Raw genomic sequence first — 24679 nt, 5'->3', positions numbered from 1 at the left:
CGACCATTCAAACATTATTTGTCGCTCTGGGATAACCATTCAAACAAAAGATAGAAGTGATCCTCGCTAGATAGCTCAGATCTGAACGAAAAGCGAGCGAAAAAACTGGGAACTTAGCCTTGAGATTGCGTGAGTCTGACACTCCCGTGTCAGTGCGTGACTCACCCTGCAATATGGCGGTCCAAGCGGAAACTTCATCAAGACTCGAGAAAACGCCTGTTGATGTCCCACAGTTAAGAAGTGAAAAAATCAGTCGGCAATATAACGCTTCCCGTTAGTGGAGATCATTACACTTCAACATTTTTTTTTACTTTTTACGTTTATTTAACATGTGAAAGCAACGTAACGTGGTACAATCCCTATAAATTCAATCACTACAACTAGAAATCTGTTAAAACATGTTCGCTACGTTCTTTGCATATTTATTTTAAAGCTTTGCGTTAATTTAAGTTAAACAAAGGAAAACGTCTGCATGAGAATAGAGCTGAACCCACGAAGATGTGACCGGCTTCAAATGAAAAAAAAGAGCAAGTCATGGCGACCATACTGAACAACGGCGGCCATATTGTATCCAACCGATACAACTTAATTACTCCAAAATGGTCGAAGTAATTTTCAACCTGATTTTCAATTAGGCGTCTTGCCAGGTTGTTTACCTTAGGTGATTCAAACAATAATCAACCATGACCGAAAAAAGAAGGGCTCACTTGAATGCAAACAAAACGGCATCTGGACGACGGCTATTTCAGTATCCTTGCAAACGTTTTCTTTTGTTAAATTCAAAATGGTGTCCACTGGGGAGGGCCATGGTGGAAAACGGAGAAACTCCGGCGAATATACGTGACTCACGCGTGAATCCATGATGGCGGCTAGAATTTTCCGTGGGCTCGAGCGCAAACAAACTCGAGCATGCGCAGCTCATGACAGTGCCCCTTTAAGTGAACGAGTTTATCCTTAAGTCGTGCGGGTCAATAATCGGTGCTTTAAATGATTTTTTAAAAAACGTTACGAAGATAAATACCATTTAATAAAGAAAGATAAAATGCTGTACTGGACATTGCATTTAGCCCTGGAAAAACTATCGAACAAAGCTGGATTCAACACTCCAACTTTGTTCGATCCAACATTGTTCGACGGTTTGGCGTCCCCTGCTGGAAGGCGTTCGTCCAACAATTTTTGTTAGATCAAGCGTTTGATAGAGTTTGCTTTTGACCACACATTATACCCAACAATTCTGCTAGTCTTTTGCCCATCCTCCAACAAAGTTGTGTCCTGCTAAGCCAATCACGAATCGCTGACTTGTTTTCAAGCCCACGCTTTTAGCATCATTTTCAACAAAGATGGCGGACGAGGACCAAAAGGCCGTCGTGGCTGTTGATGAACGGCTTTCCAGCTGGACTAAGCGGTTTACCGTTCGCCACCCATTTTGCTGCCCTGTTTGGAGATGTCTGGTTCAATAGCGTTTAAAAAGTCTGCAAATTGATGCGGGCTCATTCTCATCACCTCCTATATAATAAACGTGCCTGCATCTTGCAGTGAACAAACCCTACAAGTTTTCCTAACCATTCTTTCGTTTGAATCGGTCATTTCTGTCCTTCAACAGCTCCGGTAGCATAAACGCTACGAGCGGTTTTCGTTTCAGTTTTGAATTTGAATCAGTTTCGTCCAGCAATGTTGGATAGTGTTTTGCCACTACCTCAACATTTACATCCAACAACGTTGCAGGTTGGATCCAACTTTGTTTGATAGTTTGGCCAGGGCTTTATGGTAACATACTTAACTTTCCATAACTTTGTCATTACACCTAAGGACTACTCTAAGTAAAGTTATAAATTACCAACACAGAAATATAAAATTGTAGGGTTTGCACAACATTTTCTAATGCACAGTCAGACCTTTTACAGTGCAAATACTTGCGCTATATTGCAATACCGAAATTACAATGCACTCAAAAGAGCGCCCATGTCACTTATCATATTACATTTTATGTTATCACAGTAGACGAATCCACGGCCTAAAAAATACCAAAACCTAATAAAATTATTGAGCAGGTATACTGTTTTCAAAGCTTGCCCAGGCTTTTCATCCAAGTTAAAAAACAAAGCAAAACACAAGCAAACTCCAATCTTTCTTTCCTAAAACTCTAGACTTTGTACAAACCCTGGCTTTTGCACTAAATTATAAGTTTTGATCTAAATATCTCACCCAGAATTGATAACAGAGTTTTTGTACTTAACATTAACATATGGTGGTATTATAGCATTGAAAACTATATTCTCACAACATCAAATACACCTCAATATAACTTTATTACCCAAAATGAATATAAATACTTCTCCAGTTTTATTTCAATACCAAGGGCTGCCTTCCCAATCAAGATTCCATTGGGACAACCTAACATAGTAAAACAAGTTAAAATCTAGTAGAAATACCGAGCTAATAATCGGCGCAAAAGCCAAAAAAACGACAGTCTTTTGATTTGTTGCAGAATATGGAAGCAAGTTCTCAGAAAATCTTACCTTTCTAAACTGGGACATAAAACGACAGAAACAGTAAAACTAACCCTACCAGGAAAAACAGCTACTACAAAACTAAAATAATCAGCAAAATGCTTGGAATTGAACCTTTTCTTCAGCGACGAAAATGGGAGTTAACTTATTCTTAGAAATACGGCTTATTAAAGTATTTCACTTTCTTAGAATAGAAAAGGCAAAAACATATGCTTGAAAATTTAGAACTAAATCGTGCGATCATTTCAGATTCCTGGGAGCTATTGTTTTGAACGACGTCACTAGTATATCCAGTGGATTCATACAAAACCGTCTCTGGTTTCGAAACGAGGAATACAAGTGAACAGTGTAATAAAATCAAAATGGCGATAATGAAACCAGGTAATTTACAGTCTTTAAAAAAAACACGCCATGAAAACAATGAGCCAAAGTCTCTTAATTAGCAAGAGACATTAATTTCAGTTAGTTGAAAACGACATTACGGAGACGGCGCAAACGTGAACCTTATACATAAATATTTAAAAATGTTAAACGGGCCAAGAGTAGCACTTTTTAACGTTACTTAATAATAAACGTCCCCTTGAAGATACTCTCCATCAAACGGACACATCAATTTTACTCTATGGAAGTATAAACCTAAAATTAAATACAAAACAAGCTGAAAAGCCTACGAGTAATATCAAGGCTTTGTTTGCCAAAGCATGCCTTACTTATTGTTTTCAATAAAGGCTAGACCAACAAACTAAACAAAAATCAAAACGAAAAGGGATTGGATCATTTCTATCTATAATTTCATGTTAAAATGTTAATATATATAAGACTATCAAATGAAACCATGTTGTCTCGCAGTGATGAGCGCAAATTTCTATTGCGTCGAGAAGCCTGAGGACTTCAACGGGATTTGAACCCGCGACCTCGCGATACCGGTGCGATGCTCTAACCAACTGAGCTATGAAGCCACTGACGTTGGGAGCTGGTCACTTCTGAGTTCGCAACTACACGTGATAAGTAATTATAAGTGAAAGATATATATGAAATACATCATCATATAAGACTACATTGGTTTGATCAACTAATTCAGGTAACTACATCATTTCAGTGATATATAAGAAACAATTCCCTCCGCATTTACCTTTATAAGGACAAATAACATTTTCTTTCCCTTGATTTTCCTCTTTTACGCTTAACTTTTTCCTAGATCAGAACTCAATACTCCAAAAAAGCTATAAATGGCGTGACACAGCGAGATTCCGTATTTAAAATAAACGGATTCAAATCACAACCTCTTCAGAACCTACAATTCTACGAAAAATATTCATTATATGTCGACAAAAGGCTTAAAGAACTCTACGCGTCTGAAAAATAAAGTCCTAACCAACATGAAGAAGATACGGTTAAATTCGGTTAAGAAGCGATATTTAACGGGAAAAAAAACTGCAGTTAATATTGCGCTTTAGAACATGCGTGAGAGCTTACTGCACGCGACATTCTACTGAAAAGTTCTTGAACTCTCAAACGCTTTTGGTGGCAAAAAGCACATTACAAATGTAAAACAATTATTTCGCAGCATCACACCACCTAAATTACACCAAATCGGCATAAACAGTATCCTGGTAGGGCGGAGGTCTCGAAGGGTTACCAGAGGCTTTTGTGGGCAAACTTCCCTCGTTTGAGTGGTCAGCCTGTACATACAGCAGCTCACCGGGCTGTCGCTGTGGTGATAAAATTCAGAGCAAAAATTCCATTGTTGAATGTGCTAGAATTACGTTACTTCGAGAGGATAAAGCAGGGCTAAATACTTAGTTAGTCAGCCTTTTTTATTGAGTGCCATTCCGCCACTAAGGGACGAAGCTGAAACCTATTTTTTCCCCTTGGTTCGCCGTCTTTGACATCAGATTCCGAAGCAAGAACCGGTCGAACACAAAGAATAAAAAAAATGCCTTTGTACTTTACTAAAGAACTATAAATGTTGCAACTTCCTTTTTTGAAACAATGGCAAGAATGTGGGTTCTCAAGACTGTGCCAAGACACTGTGCACATGAAATTTTACCAGAAAGATTATTGCGCAACACGTTGTGGCTTTCCATTGAGGTCCCTGTCTTCACTCTAAGTATCACTTCCTTCAATCATCAAAATCACTTAATTGTTGCCGTGACATTATCATCCAAGGGAGTACAAAAAAGAACTGGGCGACACCTTTTACTGTGGCTGAGGCCTGTATGAGACAGGTCCAAACATTCCACTTCATCTCAAGGAATTTTCCAACGAAACCAAAGTGACCAAAATAAGTGCATCATTATCTTAAGTAAACCTTACCTGGGCTTCCCTTTCAGATCTTGGTTTCTTTTTAGATTTGTCCACTTGGGCATACACAGGCAATGCAACAGCCTGACCTGCATCTTCTTTGCCAGTGTTCGTCGGCTTCTTAGATGGAGGGAGCACTGAAGCGTTTGAATATGCGCTTTCATATGCTGATTCGTCACCACCACTCTTGCCCTGCGCTCCACCCCCCCTAAGGACATAATAAGAGTTGTGAGACACGCTTTGCAACGTTTTCCTAAGACATATTGTAATAGAGGGAATAATCAACAATGAACAGTGAATTGTATAGTTTCCTCTGTCTAGAACCAGCTGCATGTTTGATAGCTTTTTGTCCAAGAATTCGAACATTTCACTTTGCCTTGGTGAGATGTCAAATTAAGGGGTTTCTGAAAAGCAATCGGGGTCACTAAGACGATTCACAGGGTGACTTAAACATCTCATCAATAGAGCGGTTTCAAATGAGTGTTGTACAACCAAAACCAAAGTAATTACTTTAGCTAATCAAAAAGGACGTAGACAAGCCAGTAAACCAATAAAAACGCGAAGTAATTACACGTAGCCGACACAAAGCGCGGGAAAATGTGCACACGCGAGTCACGATTTGTTTTTGTTTCACTTCTGATTGGCTAACAAACTGGCGCGAGAACTTTGAACCAATCACTGAGTGAAGTAATGCAAAACCAAAGTAATTCACTAATTACTTTCGATACTCAATTGAAAACCGCTCTAAAACGCTCAAATCAGCTGATTCGTCACCACCATTCTGACCCTGTGCCCCATGTTCCTATAGAAATAACAGGGGTTGCGATGTACTACTATTACAGCAAATGGACTGAAAAAGTTACAACTGATTAATCACTGATGTTGAAAGGATAAAGGTCGGTTGTTAATAAAAAGAAAAGCACGCATCTTACTCTGTTGCTATCTCTTACAATTTGCTTTCTTTCTATTATAGCAGCTGACATCGTCCAAAACAATTTTGTGACTGATGACCAATAAATGAAATAAGGCACTAAGTTTGTTGATGAGATTGATAATTCACTGATGTTGTCGAGTATACGTCAAGTTCCTTTTAACACATACACATATCTTATTCTGCTCATCGCTATTGACATTTGCTTTTTACACTTCGTCGCGATTATATTGTTTTCGAAATACTTTTTTAATGCAATAACGTCTAATAATCGATGAAATACGATAGTCGGCCATTTTCGAAATATCAATATTCAGCTTGATAGAGCGGCAGAGAGAACAAAAACAATAGAAACACGTTGGAATGAATGTGCAAAATATCGACATTTCATCCACTCTCCTTTGTCTTTGTCTTCTTAACCTCTCTTTCAAGCTGAATTTTAATATCTCGAAAGTGGCCTATTATAGTTACTGAGAATTCAGCGACCAATTACCTGTAAGGTTTACAATAGTATCAAGGAGAAGCCTCGATATTGTCGATGTGATACAACATGACCTGAATATTTAAAGTTATTTATTCAACGCATCTTTTTAGCTTTTAACCATTATTATCTCAGTACGAGGGACCTAAACATAGAAAAGCGATGCGTTTCTGTAAATTTGGAGAACAGATATACAACCATCAAAATAATCTTTTATTTTTCCTGAATTAATGAGTATGGCCCACAAGGATACAAAAATTGCGGTTTACGTCCAAAAAATTGCGATTGTTTCATCTGGGTTTCCAAACACGAGAAAAACAGACAAAAGCACGAGACCAAAGGCCACTCTATTATAGTTTTCGAGTCTTTCGAAACCCTGATAAAACACGATGCACGAGATTTGACCAAGTTCCACAATCGCGCCTCAGGAATAAACAAAAATGGAAAAAATCGAGAATTGCTCACATCTCTTCGGCAAGTTTCTTGTCACAAAAAAAGTGTATCGTTATGGTGATTTGCCTTTTCAAAATCTACGTCAACAATGTTATCACCAAGCTGTGGAAAATTATAAATAGATCAGAGGTTTGAATTCTGAATTCTTCCTCTCTTATGCGAGGGCTTTATCACGTTTACGGGAAGCAACTTGCGTTGTAAGCAACCAATAAGGAGGCTAAGCCAGTGAAAAGTGCCGTGCCAAAATCCACTAAAAAATAAATGGGCATACGGAACTGTATTCGAAGGATGACAAAAGCAAAGGCACCTACCATCATTGAAGTCACCACTTAATTTATTAAAAAAATACGATTTATTTTTGGTTCAGTCGCTGGATACATTTTTGACCGACATGCCTGATTGTTTTATCTTTAAATTACTGGCTTTCAAAGGTTTGTGCAACACAAGCAATGAAGAAATGAATTTATAAAGACACAGAGGGTACTGTTGAAATTGCTAATTGTTCTCAGTTCATCGCGTCTGCCTACTTAAGAACAGTAAAATAAATATTAACGTAAGTGAATGAACGTGTTCATGTTTCCTTTAGAAAATGTGTTGTTACTTGTTAGAAAGGCTGTTAATGAAGGTTGTTTGTTCGTGTTGGTGTCCTTTTTTTAAGCATTCTTAAACAATAATGTTCAAATTAAGAACTGTGTTCACTTGAGTTTTCTGCTTTATCAAACTCAAGGGTTGCATATTGCATGTAATAATATACGTGCAAAAACGTCAGTATTTATTGGCTGAGAGTACATCACTTAATCCCACACAGAGTGCAGAAAAGTGAAATTAGTGCAATAAAGGTGAAATTTTTGCTCGTATATCTTTACTAAGTAATCCCGTGATTTTTCTTGTGCAATTTGGAACAAAATTAATAAGCACTTGGTAAATTTCTTCGAAGACTATAATTCGCACTTGCCATGTGCTTCTTTATTCGAAATTGCACTCGGAATCATGTGATCACCTCTTCTGGAATTCATTAATTATTCACAAGGTGATCATCCAACCAAAAGACGCGTGCATGTGGTTTGAAACCCCGGTGAAATACTGGAATGACGCGCTATCCATGAGTTCCATGTAATAGCAAACCCTTGAGTTTGATAAAGCATCAAACGCTAGTGAACTCATTTCTTAATTTGAATATTAATAAAACGTATTTGAATACATAAAAAACAGACACCAACATGAACAAACAACCTTTAGTCACCCCCTCTCTAATAAGTAACAAGACATTTTCTAAAGAAAACATCACGTTCGTTCACTTGTTTACGTTTAATATTTATTTTACAGTTCTTAAAGTAGGCAGACGCCATGAACTGATCACATTTAGCAATTTTAACAGTACCTTCTTTATCCATTTCTTCATTGCGAGTGCTGCACTTAGGCAGCAACACCTCAGAACCCTCAGCAGACTTGACTTCAATAATATTTTCTTTCTCTGTTTCTACCATTGTTCGAATATTCCATAGGCCCATTTATTTTTGTAACGAGTGGACTTTGGCACGGCACTTCTACCAACTTGGCCTCTTGATCGGCTTATGTTGCTTGCCGAAAACGCGTTAAAGCCATTCCACAAGAAAGTGAAGAATTCAAAACTAAACCTTGATTTTATAACCATCCACAGCACTGTGATAGCACTGGTGACACCCTTTCTGAAAAGGCAAATCATCATAACAACACAATTTTTCGTAAAAACAAACTGGTCTTGCCGACATGTGAGAAATCCGTGAATATTTCCATTTTCTTTTATTCCTGTTACGCGATTGAGACGCTATTTCAAAAACGAGTACGAGTGTTCCATCAGGGTTTCCAAACGCGAGAAAACAATAAAAGAACGAGGTCACACTTTTTTTTTTTTTAACTAGTACTTCAAACTCGTGGTAAACGCCTTATGCCCGTGCTTCAAACACGAGACGGAATTGCCGTCTCTTGGTTGGACGATCACCTTTATGAACAATTAATCAGTTTGAGAAAATGTGGTTATACACGTAGAACGAAGAGTTTGAGATTAACACAAAACAATAAGCCAATTTGAGGCAAGGATGATTTCATTGCAAAACCTAAAAATATCTTCTTTTTGCCTGTCAAAACACACTCTTCAAAATGCACTTGGAAATTTTCATCACGTTTCGTACTTAAAAAAAAATTTGCATCTGGTGAAAACAGTGAAAAAGATAATTAAAAGAATAATCAAACTTTTTAAATGAAATATTATGTTAGTTCGACGAGGTCTTTGCTATTTTTTCCCCACACCAATTCGAAATTAGACTACATTAACACTGTATGGCATGACAAGACACTATCAGGTGAGAGAACACATCCCCGTGCCCTATGATAATCTTTTCAATCTATTTTTAAGCTTTGCGTCACGCTGTGAAAGTTATTTTTAGTTTCGTCCCCATGGCCTCGCGGCCCATGGTCAGAGGATCAGATGTCATTGTGAAGAAACTTGCGAAGACTTTTCTCGCCGTCGCATGATCTAGTGAAATCCTATATCGAAATTTGAAGAGGTGATCGGCTTTAAGTGGTCATTACATCATTTCAATTGACCAATCAGGTGTCTTTCCTAAAATAGCCTCGCAGCTTGACTACGAGCTAAAATTAGATTGAAAAAGATTATCATGGAAAGAGGCCCATGTATGGGGGATGTGTTCTCTCACCTCATAGTCTCTTGGGCATGATCATTAGACATGATAAAGATGCGTGAGAGTTGTCCGAACTTCCGAAAACTATAACGATGAAATAATTTATGTCTAGTTTGATAGGTCGAGTTGGCCAGGGATGGATCCGAACTGAAAGCAGTGCCTAAATTCAAGACAGTTCTAATGCAAGTTTCAAAATATTTATGATTAAGAGGTTGATAATCATATAATAACTGTTTAGGGACTCCTGTTGAAAACAAGGTTCCCCCAAAGGGCACTGCACTCTGGTCGACAGAATGTTGCATAATGGTAAAACACAAGAAAAGCCAGTTATGTTGAGCTTTTTAATAGATATGTTTTCTTGTCCGTTTTCCTCGCCCCACACCAATTTCTAAGAAATTTCTTGATGTCCTAGTATGTTATTAAACATGCATCATTAAGAATAATCAATCAAGCTCACCTTCCTTGGCCAGCAACATTAGTGTCTGAGACTTCTTCATAAAAGAAACAAAAGAAGGCAAATAAAATACACACGATTAAAAAGCTTGGTATAAATAAATACTTAATTGGTAAAAGGTAATGGTCAGCACTTCAGATTCCATGCGCCAAACCCCCTCACATCAATTCCTCGAGTCCACAGCTCGATGTCACATTGCCAAACACTTTATATTAATAAATTTGAAAATGAAATCGTATGGACGCGTTATTATCTGTTGAGTATATATTGAAGTGAAATATCAGATACAAAAAGGAGATGATAACAGCTCTTTTGGTTTAAAAAAAAAATGTTTATTTTGCTCACGGTACGGTACATAATGTGCGACTGTGATCTGTATAGCCAACAGTGGCTCGACTTTTTTAAAAAACGTCTATGTTTTATCCACATTTGTGGAAGGCAGTTAGTTCAGTGTTGTGAGCCAAAGTAGTCTCTATTCACCCTGTTATATGTTAGTCACATTACACATGTAAAATTAAGCACTCCTAACAACTTAACTGTTGTTAATGGTGAAGATGTGAAAAACACACAAAGAAGGTAGTCCTTTACGATACAACCAGCGAAGGGACACTGGTGTCTTATCATTTTTCCCTCCGCCTGTTGCCAGGCAACAACATTCTACTCCACACAACTGTAAATGTAAGCAATTCTCCACATCAATTTAGGAGTGGAATAAAACACAAAATGCAAATAAAGGTCACAGGTTGAAATCAGCCTTACACCATATATAATTTCACGCAAAAAAGGGAAAAAGACTATTGGTAGATGTAACTTCAAGTTAACTGCTGACTTATGATAACATAATGGTTTCATACCTGTATTTTCATTTCACAAACAAAAAAGGAACAACTTTAAATTACAATATGTATCAATTACATGTATTTCATTACACAATTTAAAGGAAAGACTAAAGTTGTTAATATTGAAGGCGATACTGCAACTGAAATATCTGTCATTGGTGAAATACTGACCCTTCTGTTTTTTTGGGAACTTCTTCTTTCGCACAAACCAAATGATCACTGTAACGATGATAACCAAGGCAACTGCTCCCAAGACAGCACCAACAATAATCCAAGTGTTATCACCTTAAAACAAATAAGTTAGTAAACGTACATGAGATCCCAACCTACTGGTACATGCAAGTACAGTAATAAGAGGATGTGATAAAGACTGGAAATTAAAACTGACCAAATGGATTTTCCCGGCTCCTTTTCCAGATTATTCAAGTACTAAATATTAATACTAGGTATAATTAACAATTATTCACTGAAGGTGCAGTGAATATTGGTGAATATTTACCAATAGGTAGTCAAGGCGAATAATTGTTTTAGTATAATTTTCAGTGGTGATTATCAAGAAAGTGCAAATTGACATGCAAAAACACGATAAAAGGCATGAAAAGTGCTTGCTTTGCTTAGCAGGCTCACCTCCAAAATGTTGTATTCACTGGGAAGCACGGTGAATATAACACCGAATTCTTACATTCAACGCAGAAAATTATACTTATCTGAGATGCTAGTGAGGTGCATGTGTTAATTGCATCGTATGTAGTGTATTTTCTCCATACCAGCATCCTCAAAAGTCATATTACAAACTCACAAAAACAAAAATTAATGATTATCACCCTGCCTATCATTCCTTTCTACAATCAGGAAAATGACTGGCTCTAAGTGGGCTTCATAGCTCTATTGGCCGAGCACTGCAGTGTGTGGGTTCAAATCCTCTCATTACTAGCTTCTTAAGCAATGTTAATGAATGCCATGGATGATATAAAAATCGTACCATGTTCCTTCTGCAGTTCAAATTATACATTTCACATAATTATATAATTACTGGTGAAGTGAATTTGATGCATGTATCCTTCAGTTTCTATGTAGCCTTTAATCATATCAGATGAAAGATTCATCCAAAGAACTATTAGGTTACGGGATGAAGTTTGATCTAAGTCTTTTGTCGGGCATACCAAGTGCTGTATGATATTGGTGGTCAAGCAGTACTATTTATAAGCGTTCATGATGTTATTTCGTCACACAGCACAATGCCCCACCAATGAAGTACATGACGCAAGGCATCTAGGAGCTACTGTACATGTAGCAAGTTGTGAGTTTGTTTTCTATTTCCCAACACCTGACAGTAAGATAAGCATGTTTTAGAACCGTGGATATAAAGCAACTTTCTTATCATCACCATGGGGGTCTTGGGTTGGCGAAGTCTGGAACACCCCATGGGGGTCTTGGGTTAACTTAGTCTGGCCTTCTTCAGGGGGTGGTCCAGTCGTTAATGCAACGTAAGCAGCTGCAGCAGCATGATCACAGATTTAAGTTCTGATCAAGCCTGGATCCTTAAGCATGTTTAGAAACACTGCTTTGGCTTTAAAACCTGAAATAATTTATGGTCTACCCTATAAGGATTTTTTTTTTTTAACTTGTGAAGGAAAGTTGAGTATAGATAGCTTTTCCAAACAAGATGCAAGTTCGTAATGGGATTTTTTATATGTTAGTGTTTAATAAATTAAAATTTTGAGATATTATTCCTTCAAAGTCTTAGGGCCTGTTTACATGGAGGGAAGGTACCCCGGCTAACCAAGTTACCCTAAGAGAGCCAACTTTTTATATGTTTCTCTACTGGTAGAAAACGCATTGAAGCATTTACATACCAGACAGGGTCATCGGCCTTCCCAGGGTGCCCTGTCTACTTGCCCGAGGCACCTTACTAGGTGAGCTATCTTTTTGCCATGTAAACTGCAAACGGTTTGTGCTGGGTCACCCATCCTGGGGAATTGTTTCATTGTTATCACCTACCTGTGACATCTACTGAACGAAATGACAAATCTAGTGCAAAATAGTTTCTCTAGAAATGCAGCTGCTCGCATCACAAGTAACACAAAAAATTAAAGAGCCTTATTCAACGACTTTACTTTGCGCGCCTTTGTTGTTGTTGTTGTTATCTAGGAATTTGGAGTGTCTACTTCCATTTATGGGCAAGTATCGTTTGAGCTATTTCTGCACTCGCGAGAAAAATTATAACAATTTTGTCAGGGAAATAAAAAAACACATCGAAGATGCTCGAGGAGGATTATCCTGTAAAATTAAATGGATTTCGATCAGAAAAACAGCAGAATACCTTGCCATTTCGAACGCTTTTCCACGAAGCGTGGAGCTACGTCCCCAGAGAATTCAAGAGGGAATCACAGTTTCTACGCGTGGTGCCTATTTACACGTGTAGTTGTTTGAACTTTTAACTGGACCTCAATTAATAAGCAAGCAACCCATATTTATTTTATACCCAAGCAGTTTGCAATGGAAACGACAAGGCGAGATAGTTTAATTCGCTGCTTGCGCGGCACTTGGTAAATAATGTAAGTGCTTAGCAATAAGCGAGGATAAAGTAGTCTAAAGATGGTTTCAGTGTGGCGCGTGCAATTCACAGTTCTAGCATTAGATGAAATGCTCTCATTCTACGTTCCTAGAATTTCTTCCTTTTCAAATTTACCAAGTCTTCAAAAGGGTGTTGAATTCAACAACAATTTCTTCTTCCTCAAAATAAACACAAGCTGACCTTCAGACCTAGTTTTCAACTGAAATGTCACACACAACCTTGCTTCCACAAAACGCAGTTTTTACTATCGGCGAGAAAATGAAATGAACGGCAATGGATAAACTGGCTTTTTACTGATTGTAATAAAGATCAGTATTCAAATGTTGCCGAAGGCTTGCCTTGCCTCTCTGTTCAGTGCCGCCAGCCTGAGCGGAAGACACACACAAAAATATTTGAACAGAATTATCGAACCGAAGGTGGATTCGCTATTCGTGATTCCTTACATTGTAGTCAAAAAAGTTATTTCTTCATTTTCCAGGAATGATAATACATTAATTCTGATCGTCCCAGCCGTTAAGCGAGAAATTCCCAATTTCGGTACTCTTCGCTGCCATCCTAAGAGCAGATGGTTCAACAACGATTCCGTTAATTTCCACTCCATAACATGTCGCAAAGAGCAAGTCATACAAAAATAATCATAGAAACTTAAATTCTAATAAACATAGCTTCCTTTTCCGTGGAAAACAGAATTATATAGCCCATATGATGTCCGATGGAAACAGATTACTTTACACAGTCATAGAATTCAGAGTTTCGGGGACCCTGAAAATGGCGACTGAAGTAAAGTGGGCGCGCAATGTTAAGTGGGTGAGTAAGGCTCTTTAAACTTACCACCCAAATGTCTGTTTTGTCTGCCATCTTGTTTGTTGTGCTTAGTGGCCAGTCAAAAGATAGCCCACTAACCACCCTGCTTGAATAGGTGGGTTCAATGCAAAGGCAGGCTACGTTTTAAGTATCCCAGAAGGGTAGCTCGGTCACCCAGGCCCTTAGCTTCATAGTGACAGTGCCCCACTCCACAAATTTGAAATAACTTATCATACAAGAGGCAGGTGCCAAAGAATGAGGCACTACTAATAGTACAGTGCACATTCTCAGATTCCACAACGAGTCAAATAATAACACACGAAACTTACTCTCTGGTTTTGAAGGGGTTTTAAGTGGTGGTGTGGTTGCAGGTAGAGGCACAGGTGGAATTCCGATGATGGAGGACACATTGACCCTTAATTCTCCAAGCTTGCCATCATCAGTGATAGCGTTTTGAATCGTGGAAATAATCACATCTTCTGCAACCTGAGTGTTGAACCTTAAGACCACATCAAAGATCAGACTTCCACGTCTGCAACAGAAAAATAACTGAGTTCATGACTACTTAAATGTAGTAAAGACGACCTCAATGCATATAAACTATAAAGGGAATTTAAATATTTACTTCAAAGGCAATTTTACAGTACCGCTTGAAACTATTTGTGCATTTGCCACGGTTCTGCATGATGACCAGATGAAATCGCAAATTCAATCTCCAGTTTGACCAGTAAAACTTGTTCACAGTAACCGAAAGCCAAGGTTTCACCTAGATGTTTTCTGGTTCATTTATGCTGCGGTTAAGAGAGGGCGCCATATGGTTTTTGCTTTTTTTTAAGCGTTGTAATTTAGAGTAGACGATATTAACGAAATCTGCATATTTATGCAGATCGATCTCATCAACAATAATTAATATGTGTATTTACATGTACCATCTGCAATGGTAGGTACATTTGATTATAATAAAGTCCATTTGAGGTATTTCTTGTTTTTGCTTTTATAAAATGTTCGAAATCTGTTCAATACTGATGGTATAATTATCAGCAGAAATTCTATCAAGAAATACTGGAAAACTCTTGTCTCATAAATGGTTACGCTGCTCGAAGTAGCTGGCCTTGAAAGATATGCGAAAGATATTTCGATCTCATCGACCAAAAGATGGAAGAAAAGTAATAATTGTCAGCCAGCTAGGCCTACCCTAGGCCTTAGTATAGTCATAGTTAACGTGCAACAAGGAGTTGCTTAACAAACTTTGGGGATATAGTTACGGTTCTTCACTGGTACAGTATATTTGAGTAATTGATAAAGGTTTAGTTCAAGATGGAGCTTTTCAACAACTATCCCGTGAACATTTCTATTTGGACAGGATGCAAACTTTGAAGCAGTTTTGATTCTAAATTATGATGTAGGTCACTTTTGACTTCTGGTTTAATTTTCTTTTTTAACCAGTTGAGAATTTTGGGACCAATTTCAATTTTTCCAACCAATTTAGTTTTTTTTTTGATAACAACAACATAAGTTGGACATCTTTCTGTAATTAAGTAAAACTGTTTATGGACTATGTATCAAATAAAGTAGAGAAATCATTTTAAGATTATTATGGTGGATTGTTCTCTCTGGTGCTATCAACAAATTTTAGTGATTAGGGTCAAATGCTCAGCTTGATGATTTGGCTTAAGCACTTATTTTGAATGGCTGTAAGCTTTCTTGTAAGGTTAGGGACACTGTCTGAATTTCAGGAATTAGTGTTAAGCTTTCAATTTAGTGATTAGGGTTATGCAATGTCTTATTTGAAACAGTCAGGATTCCAGGAGGTGTATGACAACTGCAGACTTTCTACAAATAGTGCTGATAAACAGGATTTAAGTATAACCACCCATTTGATTAGCACTGATAAACAGTATTTTAAGTCTAAGCACCCACTTTAAAATGGTTCTAAAGCTTTTAATAACTGTGAATTAAGATTAGTCTGGAGTCTACAGTCTTCAAGTGTCAGACACTGCATTCTAGGTAAGCAGGGTTCTATCTAGGGTATTTGAGGGGTAGAAGCTTCCCCCCCCCAAAATGCCCAGCTTTCCCCCCCAAAAAATATTGTTATCATTACAGTATATAAGTAACTATACCGGAAAAATCATCCAGACGCAACAAGATCAGTGCACATGAACTTGGCAAAGGTAGCTGCGATTGTAAAAGTATTACCGGTGACAACAGCCACTGTTGAGCGTTCCTTCAGCGCCATGAAGCTAATTAAAACAAGGCTCCGCAGTAGGCTTGGTGCGGATGCACTTAAACACACCATGCGCATTTGCATCGAAGGTCCTGAGCAGTTGTCAGATTACGTCCTGGAGTCAGTGGTTGATCATTACAAAAGTGTAAAGAAACGCAAACTGGCTTTGTAATTCAATTCAATTTCAATTCAACTTTTTAAAGAAGTAAAGTACATTTAGATCCTGAATTGATTAGGGAGATTTTCCAAAGATCAATTGCCATGATTTGTTTACCAGTATTGTCACACTCGATTAGACGCATTGTCAGTTAACAGTCGCATCTACCGCGGTCAGTTTTTATTTACAGGTTTACAGTTACCTAGAATTTCGCAGTAGTTACGAGCATTGGTAAGAAATGGGAAAGTGCCGTTGTTGAGTTTATTTATTTTATTCACGTACTGACAAATCAACGAGTATGTATAAATATTTGTGAATTAGACGTGTCGGGAAACTCTTCTGTTCACGTTAGCAAATATCAGAGCTCAGTTTAACATTGTCAGAACGTGATCACGACTAAAAAATAAAATAAAATGCTACTGTAACATTTCTCAAAATTGTGTCTCAAAATGAACCAGATTGCATCTCAGCGCATATTCATTTAAAAAAATTTCATGGGGAGCATGCCCCCAGACCCCCCTAGGAAGCTCGTGGCCTTCGGCCACTCGGGACTTCTCCCCCAAACGATAAATCCTAGATAGAACCCTGGTAAGGGATTGGCACACATTGCAGTGATTGGAGTAACTTAATTGAATTGTTTAGTCTTTACCAACCGTTGTGTTGGTCATTGGGTTAAGAGTATTGGTTCATGGTTATTGGAAGTAAAGCATTCTTTCACATGTATGGTAAAGGGGTATTGTAAAGAAGCTTTGATGCCGTGTCAGTCAGAAAGTGAAATAAAGAAAAGGGTTTATCAAGTGAGTTGATATCGTAAATTGACCACTGTAAGGACAGTTAAAGCTGACCAATTAGGCTATTATACGATTTCTATTTCCTATTCTTTTAGCATTCCGAAGTTTGGCCAAAAAATCGACCATTTTTGAAAAATTTCCCTTGGTCCCCGCATTGCTATTTTGCGAAAAACCGCCGTTTTCAAAACTTTTGGAAAAATTGTCATTTCTCGTCTAATAGGTGCTTTTTCATGCGGTTTTTTGCATAGTAGTCTTTCACATACATGTAGTAGGACTATTTTTACAAGAAAAGTATACAACTACCCAAAGTAACTACAATAACGTTACAGTGGTATTATTATTTTGTACGGTTACGATATTAGTAAACTTCAATTTATCTTGAAATGAAATGACTCATTTTCCAAATTGGCCTGTTTACAAGCTGCCTACTTGTTTGGCTAAAATCTTTCAGTAAAATGATTTCAAATTGCTCGATCTTGCAAAGAAATGTAAGAAAATTGGACCGCTACATCATCACTTCACACTCAATGCCTGGCTCCAAATGCAGTTTCACGCCATTTTATATGAATACCACTACTATCCAACTTTTTTTCTCCTTAACATATGTTTTCCGTGTACCTATTACAAGTACATAACACCAATAAAAAGGAGGCGTCACCGTGCTCGTTCAGGAGAAAATAACCATTCCTTGACAGATTTGGGTTCGCCTCGATGAAAATCCGCCATTTTATCAATGCGCTAATGCACACGCCAATGACGCAAACCTGCAAATAAGTGCCGGTCATTGGACATTTGTCCGGTAAATTTGAGGTTTTGACTGGCAAACGATCAGTCTGACTGGACAGGCTGACCGAGGTCTTCTGTTACGATACAAAATACGAAAATATATTTTCACTCCATAAAGCCACATGCGAAGGTGGCATTTTAATATATGGCCGTAAAGCATATAATGGCTAAGTTTCATTTTGATTTGTTTTCATGTGCACTTTGCGTTTCACGTCGTCCTACGATCAACGCTACGCTAAGCCACAAATGACCACCTCCCAACGTCAGTGGCTTCATAGCTCAGTTGGTTAGAGCGTCGCACCGGAATCGCGAGGTCACGGGTTCAAACGCCGTTGAAGTCCTGAATTTTTCAGACTTCTCTACGCAATTGCAAAAATTATGCTCATAACTGCGAAGATCATAGCTTCACTTGGTTTCATATCCGCAGTTCATATATGATTCATTTCATATAATTATACCATTTCATCATTGATTCATTCCTCACGGGACCATTAGAACTTACAAATGACCAGCTCCCAACGTCAGTGGCTTCATAGCTCAGTTGGTTAGAGCGTCGCACTGGAATTGCGAGGTCACGGGTTCAAACCCCGTTGAAGTCCTGAATTTTTCAGACTTCTCTACGCAATTGCAAAAATTGCACTCATAACTGCGAAGATCATAGCTTCACTTGATTTCATATCCGCAGTTCATATATGATTCATTTCATATATACCATTTCATCAAAATGTACATAGTTCCGCCCATATTCATACAGTTCGGGTTTCAAAATTTGAGCTACGTGTTTTCTGAAAAGTCATTTACATTGATTTAAATAAAATAACATCGCAATGTACTGTGGGATCAACTAGCTGAGGGTACTTTTCCACAAAGGCATGTTTTTTGTGTTTTCATCAAACTGATAAGATTTTATGACCTGAGTTTTACGGCGAATTTTCAGGGAATCAAATTACATTCCTCATCGCGACTTCAATAACTGAATTAGAAAAGTTAACGTTATAATCATTGCGTATGCACAAACAAAAGCTGAAACATTTCAGGATTTGTACAAATGTCTTTTGTTCGACTAGAATTACAAAAAAGAAAGCAATAACACAAGGGTAGAATGGTAAAACGAAAGCAACAATATTAGCAATTGTGCAGTGCATTGTCTAGATCGTTTTCATTGCCAAACAACAAAAAACAAATTCGAAACCATTCAATAAAAGAAGCTAACAACTTGAAATGTTGTTAAGACACACATATAAACCACCTCTCCAATTCTCAGGTTTGTGCGGTTCATCATTTCTCAGTTATTAATTTGCCGAAGCGTTTCATCACACGATGCCGCCATGTTGATGGTGCATCCGTGGTCCACAAATATGGCGGCCGGTAATCAACGAAAACACCTGGAGTTCAATTTGCCACGAAATCGCTTACTTTCGCTCATGAGATAAAATACATCTGTATGAACACATCTCGTGATTTACTTGAAACCTTCAACCTTCTGAGAATCATAGGAAGAGACATGTTTTTCAACCAGCTCTGTATCATGGTGTCACGCAAGGTGACGATTTGGAAATTCAAAATGCTTTATTTTCAAAAGGAAAGACGTTACGGAAATGTAAAAAATATGTATTTTGTAGCCCATCTTCAACCCTCGTTTAGACAAAAATTCAGAAGACCTCACGATTTTCAGTTTAACTACTGTATTTTAACACATTGGTCTGGAGAAACTTCTATAAACTTGTGGCTTGTATTAGCTTCGATTGGTCACAAAGAAATATAAGACTACTATATTACGCGAGTTGGGTCCAATGAGTAGCGTATCGCAGTAAACCTAGTGAATGTTCCAAGGGATTTTGTGTTCTTGACAAAGTGTTCCCATTTGCCCCAACCGTGTCACGCGTGACCATCACCTACGGTTATTTCGGTTCCTCATTAACACTTTCGTCTTGCGGAGAACAGCAGTTATTTCCCCGTGGAACTTCAGACATTTGAATGAATTCTGGAAAAAAATTCTTAAAAGCGACTGGAGAGGAATAATTATTGGAATAGCAACACTGGTGTCTTCCCACATTTACTTCAGAAAACCTCGCATGTGATTCCGATCATGCTAAAGCAAACCGAAGTACTTTCAGGTCTGACCTTAATCAAGAAAAGCAAGGATTTTCCTGTCAATCAAATAGCAGGCTACCATGTTTTGGCTGCTAACGGGTACGGACAATGCAAAACATTGAACCATTTGAAAAAGTTTTGAAAAATTAAAAAAAAGAAAAATCAGACAATGAAAATGAGATGCCAGGCAATTTATAAAGTGGTCTGCCACAGGCATCCCACTTAATAAGTGAGGGAAATGTTGTTTTGTCCGAACAGGGTGGCTGCATGTCAGGTGAAACCTTGTGCCTGGCCTGACATATGACAGGCTTATAGCAAAAAAATATTTGCCAGCTTGATGATGCAATAAATTATGCACAGTTGGGTTGCGCAATGCAAAACCAGGGAATCACCTTAAAAAATTTAAACTCGTTGCAAAATTTTGGACTAGTTCAAAAATTTTAAACTGGTTTAAAAAAATTAAACCAGAGGTCAACATTGAACTACAACATATACATTGCAATTCACCATTTTGGCAATAAATTTTTCTTGAACCACACTAGTTTTAAAAGAAAACAAGCACACCCTCAGCAAGCGAATGGAAAAGGAAAAAACGCCATTTCTGAGTCAACTGTCAATAGCCAGCGAATAGGAATCAGGTTAAAATTAGAAGCCATAAAAACAACTGTGCCAGTACAAGGTCAAAGAAGAGTTTCACTGAAGTATTTATTCCACTTTATCTATGAAAAAAATATCATACACATTTTCATTTATTTAATTGAAACACGCCAGGTTCGCTTGGTACAAGAATCGGCAAAATACGGCAATGCAACCAAACGCGACAAAAACGTAGGCAACTGTTTAGTTAGAAGCGCGCTCAAAACTAACGAGCAACCCGGCACTTTCAAATGTGCACGCTCACGATGCAAAACTTGTCTTTTCATTCTTAACACTAGCAAGATATCGGGACCTAAGCGATCTGTTAAGATCACCGATCGTTTCACATGTACCTCCGCAAATGTCATTTATTGTATAACCTGTACGTTATGCAATAAATTATACATTCGCGAGACTGGTAGACGACTAGGCGACCGATTCCGCGAACACCTTCGCGAAGTTGAGAAGAATGACAAGGATGCATCTAAGCCAGTAGCTCGTCATTTTAATCTCCCTAACCACTCCAAAAAAACAAATGGCTATCTGCGGCCTTTCCCTACATCTAGGAAAACCGCAAGAATCTGGAACAAAAATTCATCTTCCAAATCGGCACCCTTAATCCTCACGGTACTAACGAACGCTTTTCATTTAACTAATATATTCCTATTTTTCACGTTGCCATGTTACCACCAATAGCGTAGCTCCTTCTCTACTACAAAAACTACACATAACCCATAATTCCTCGATTCGCTCTGACGAAGGGCTAACGCTCGAAACGTCAGCTTTTAGACTTTCTGTACGGTGGCCAATTTACATTATCAACTCTGTTGATAAAACCAAATTTTTGTATACAACAAAAACAAGTCGGGCAAACGGATCAAAAAAGCACTTGTTCGCTTGCATTTTAGAGCAAAACTAATAAACAAATCAACTATATTTCTTTACGTCCAAAAGAGTACAGATAATTGTTATTTGATCCCAGCTGAGAATAAAACTTCGAGTTTCATTTCTGAACAAAGGAATAAGCGATTAAACCACTTTTTGAAATTACGCATCCACTTTAAATAACGCATCCGTTAAAATAACAAACGGTTTAGAGCCCAAGGAAAGAATTTGTGGAGTAACTTCCTCCTGCTAAGTATCAGCTATTACTGGTATTCTGTGTTGTCGTTCTCCTTCTCTTTCTCTGTTCTAGTCATAGGTCCTCCAGGCATCATGCAACCTTATCAGAGCTTCTAAAGATATGCCAAACATTGCAATACAGAGGAAAAAGCAGCTCTAAACAAATTGAAAATAAACACTCAGCTTTAAGTTTATATCCCTCCGATGCTTGACTTGAATAACTGCGTAGCCACCAGTGTGGACCACAGTTATCATGATATGTCAAACTGGATTGAAATCAGCGAAAAGAGCAGAAAGAAAACATTTTCCAAACTGTTTTCCACCTGAATATGAAAAGCGTTGACTGTGTAAGAACTATAGTTGATGTAGCATAGCCGTGTAGCCACATCGAACCACAGAAAGCGCGCGAAAAATGAAGCCTCGCTTATGTTCAGGTGAGTTAACCTGGGTTGAGCCTGCAATCTAATCAAAAACCAGTACCTGGTCAACGGTCAACTTCAAAACAACAGCTGACCTCGGTAAGCTCTAAGCTTAAGCCCACGATATGGTGACGTGCTACTGGTCAGCCGATACCTTGTTTTGACAGGTGTCCATTGATCAAAAGATGGCTTACCAATATCAAAGATGTGTGCTGTAAACTAGAATGGTAATGGTCACATTGGCATACATGAAGGGGTGGACATACGGATGGTCGTACGAAGGTATGTACGGACGGTTGATGACATCATGGCTATAAAACCAAGATTTCTCGCATCGATGGGTTACCATATTTTCTTAACAATGGTGCACCGCGCGTACGCGCTGAAGGCGCGCGCGCGCGTGGAGCTCCGCTATTAAGATGTGAGAATTACACATGATGAAAGGTTATCAACATTCTCTGTTCTCTGTCGTGGTGAAGTGAGATGAACATAACAGGCTTTCATGACAGTGCGTTGTGTTGTGTGGGTGCTGTGGAAAACAGTTTGCATTAGTCATTCTTTCCCTTGGGGAGCTAGGTGTGATAACAATTAAGAATGCCTTACAACCATTGTTTTCTTGCAGCACATTACCACAATTAAAACGGCCGTGGTATTTGGTTGCTTTCATCCAACCTACAACTGTAGGTGATTTCGCAGTAAACAAAAACAGCAAAGACAAGGTATTACCGCGTGCAAATGCACTAATAGTTTGGAGCGGTACGGTATACATGGGTTGTTAGTATTTTGACAAAACCTAGTCATCAGTCCTTATCATTCTCATTAGTGGGCATTAACATGATTATCCACATCAACTGGCCAGTCAAAAACTGGATAATGACTCGAGTACACTCTACATTAATCAACAGAAAAACAAAACAAATTTACTATCATCGAAACTAGTATTATAATCATCATCAGCATCAGCATCGGCATCACCATCACCATCCTTATCATTCCTGACTTTGTGCTGTTTTGATTTTCCTCTCTGACATCGGAGCCATCCCATGGTTCTCAGGTACATTGTACATGTACACTGTATTTTGTCTGAAGAGTTCAGTTAATGAAAATAACTTTACTTAAAATGCCAGCCATTCCCAAATTATTATTATTATTATTATTATTATTATTATTATTATTATTATTATTATTATTATTATTATTGTCCTCCCTCACCTTTCATCACCTATCTGTTCTGCACCATTGTAACTTTGAGTGTTTGCAAACACCTTGCGCAACTAACATCATAAAAATATTGACAACAAAATAACCATTAGTATTATTCATTCAAAATATTTCCCCGTTTCTGATTGGTTAAAACCACATGCATAATTCACCATAACCAGCTGCTGTTCACCAAATTTAGAAGGAAACTTCGTCATATTGAATCAATGACGCCAAAAGTGCAGCCCGCTGCAGATTATTGAACCGATGACGTCAAAATGACGTCAAAAGTGCAGCCCGTTGCAAATTTTTGAACCACTCACCAAAAAAAGCTGGGGACGAGATTGTGTTATTTTTGTTAAGCAGAAATATGGCTGCAAGTAGGTTTAGAATTTTGAGCGAAGAAAATATTTTGAATGAATAATAAAGCAATTATTGAATTTGGCTTTCGTAGAATATGAAGAATTCTGCAGATCTCGGAGGATGTTGAAAACACCCTCCTCGACCTGCAGAATTCTTCATATCCTACTCAGCCTCAATAATTGCTAAATATCACCATGCCACAAACAGAACTTGTTAACTAATAAGACATAAATCAACAGTAATGACCAGATGTCCATGTTTCAAACCATCAACCTGCAATTGGGCTGTCTCTGGCAGTAGCATACAAGATGTAAAGGACATGGACATGGTACTGTACTTTATTAAATTCACACACTCAGGGGAACATACTGACTATTATGCTGACAATGGTTTGGATTGCAACAAGGGGCAGTTAGGCAGATTACTGACAGATTAAATGAGGATGAAAGAACAAAATCAGAACTGGAACTAATGAGTGACTTGTAAGGACACCAAAGGGTTTGAATGGATTTCTAAACAAATTCCGAGTTTGAACCAAATTAGCTCACTGACAACTAGTTAACCCAATTTTGGTGTCACAAAGAGTCATCTTAGGTCCAAGCATTAATTCTGCTACCTCCTTCCACCGATAAGATGAGTGTTAGCATACATTAGGTAATCACATGATTTCGAGTGCAATATTTTGGAATAAATATTAAGCACGGGTACATTTTTCAAAGATGACCAAAATTGGCACTTGCAATTTGTAATTCTTTGAATTTTTTACAAGTGCTTATTTATTCCACATTGCATGAGTTAAATCATGTGATTACTTTAACATCAATAATATACATGAAAAAATTTGAGATGGTT

General features: G+C 38.0%; 2 protein-coding genes and 1 non-coding gene across 3 annotated transcripts in view; 2 read left to right on the top strand and 1 right to left on the bottom strand.

Moving 5' to 3' along the window:
- LOC138030102 (proto-oncogene tyrosine-protein kinase receptor Ret-like) overlaps window positions 1-24679 on the top strand; it is a 428681-nt gene that overhangs the window by 289575 nt on the left and 114427 nt on the right. The window lies entirely within an intron of this gene.
- LOC138029494 (uncharacterized) lies at window positions 302-24154 on the bottom strand. Its single transcript, XM_068877217.1, has 7 exons — window positions 24101-24154; window positions 23477-23538; window positions 14365-14567; window positions 10825-10938; window positions 9818-9851; window positions 4827-5022; window positions 302-4222 (listed from the first exon to the last, which is right to left on the bottom strand). Exons 1-7 carry the CDS (start codon window positions 24152-24154, stop codon window positions 4094-4096), a joined length of 792 nt encoding a protein of 263 aa, XP_068733318.1. The 3' UTR covers window positions 302-4093.
- Window positions 18520-18592, top strand: Trnas-gga (transfer RNA serine (anticodon GGA)). Its single transcript has one exon. It is a non-coding gene; the product is annotated as a tRNA-Ser (tRNA).

The sequence above is a fragment of the Montipora capricornis genome, chromosome 13, assembly GCF_036669925.1.
Source record: "Montipora capricornis isolate CH-2021 chromosome 13, ASM3666992v2, whole genome shotgun sequence".
In the NCBI taxonomy this organism is placed as follows: Eukaryota; Metazoa; Cnidaria; class Anthozoa; order Scleractinia; family Acroporidae; genus Montipora; species Montipora capricornis.
The sequence above is the reverse complement of the archived record's forward strand: the minus strand, read 5'-3'. Positions and strand labels throughout refer to the sequence as shown.

Bases quoted from the DNA above. Each gene is read 5' to 3' on its own strand.
- LOC138029494 (XM_068877217.1), bottom strand. From the start codon at position 24,154: ATGTCCATGTCCTTTACATCTTGTATGCTACTGCCAGAGACAGCCCAA. The intron at 23,539-24,100 runs GTTGATGGTTTG...TTATGATGTTAG, and splicing joins CAGAGACAGCCCAATTGCAG to TTGCGCAAGGTGTTTGCAAA. The intron at 4,223-4,826 runs GTAAGGTTTACT...TTATCACCACAG, and splicing joins GATCTGAAAGGGAAGCCCAG to CGACAGCCCGGTGAGCTGCT.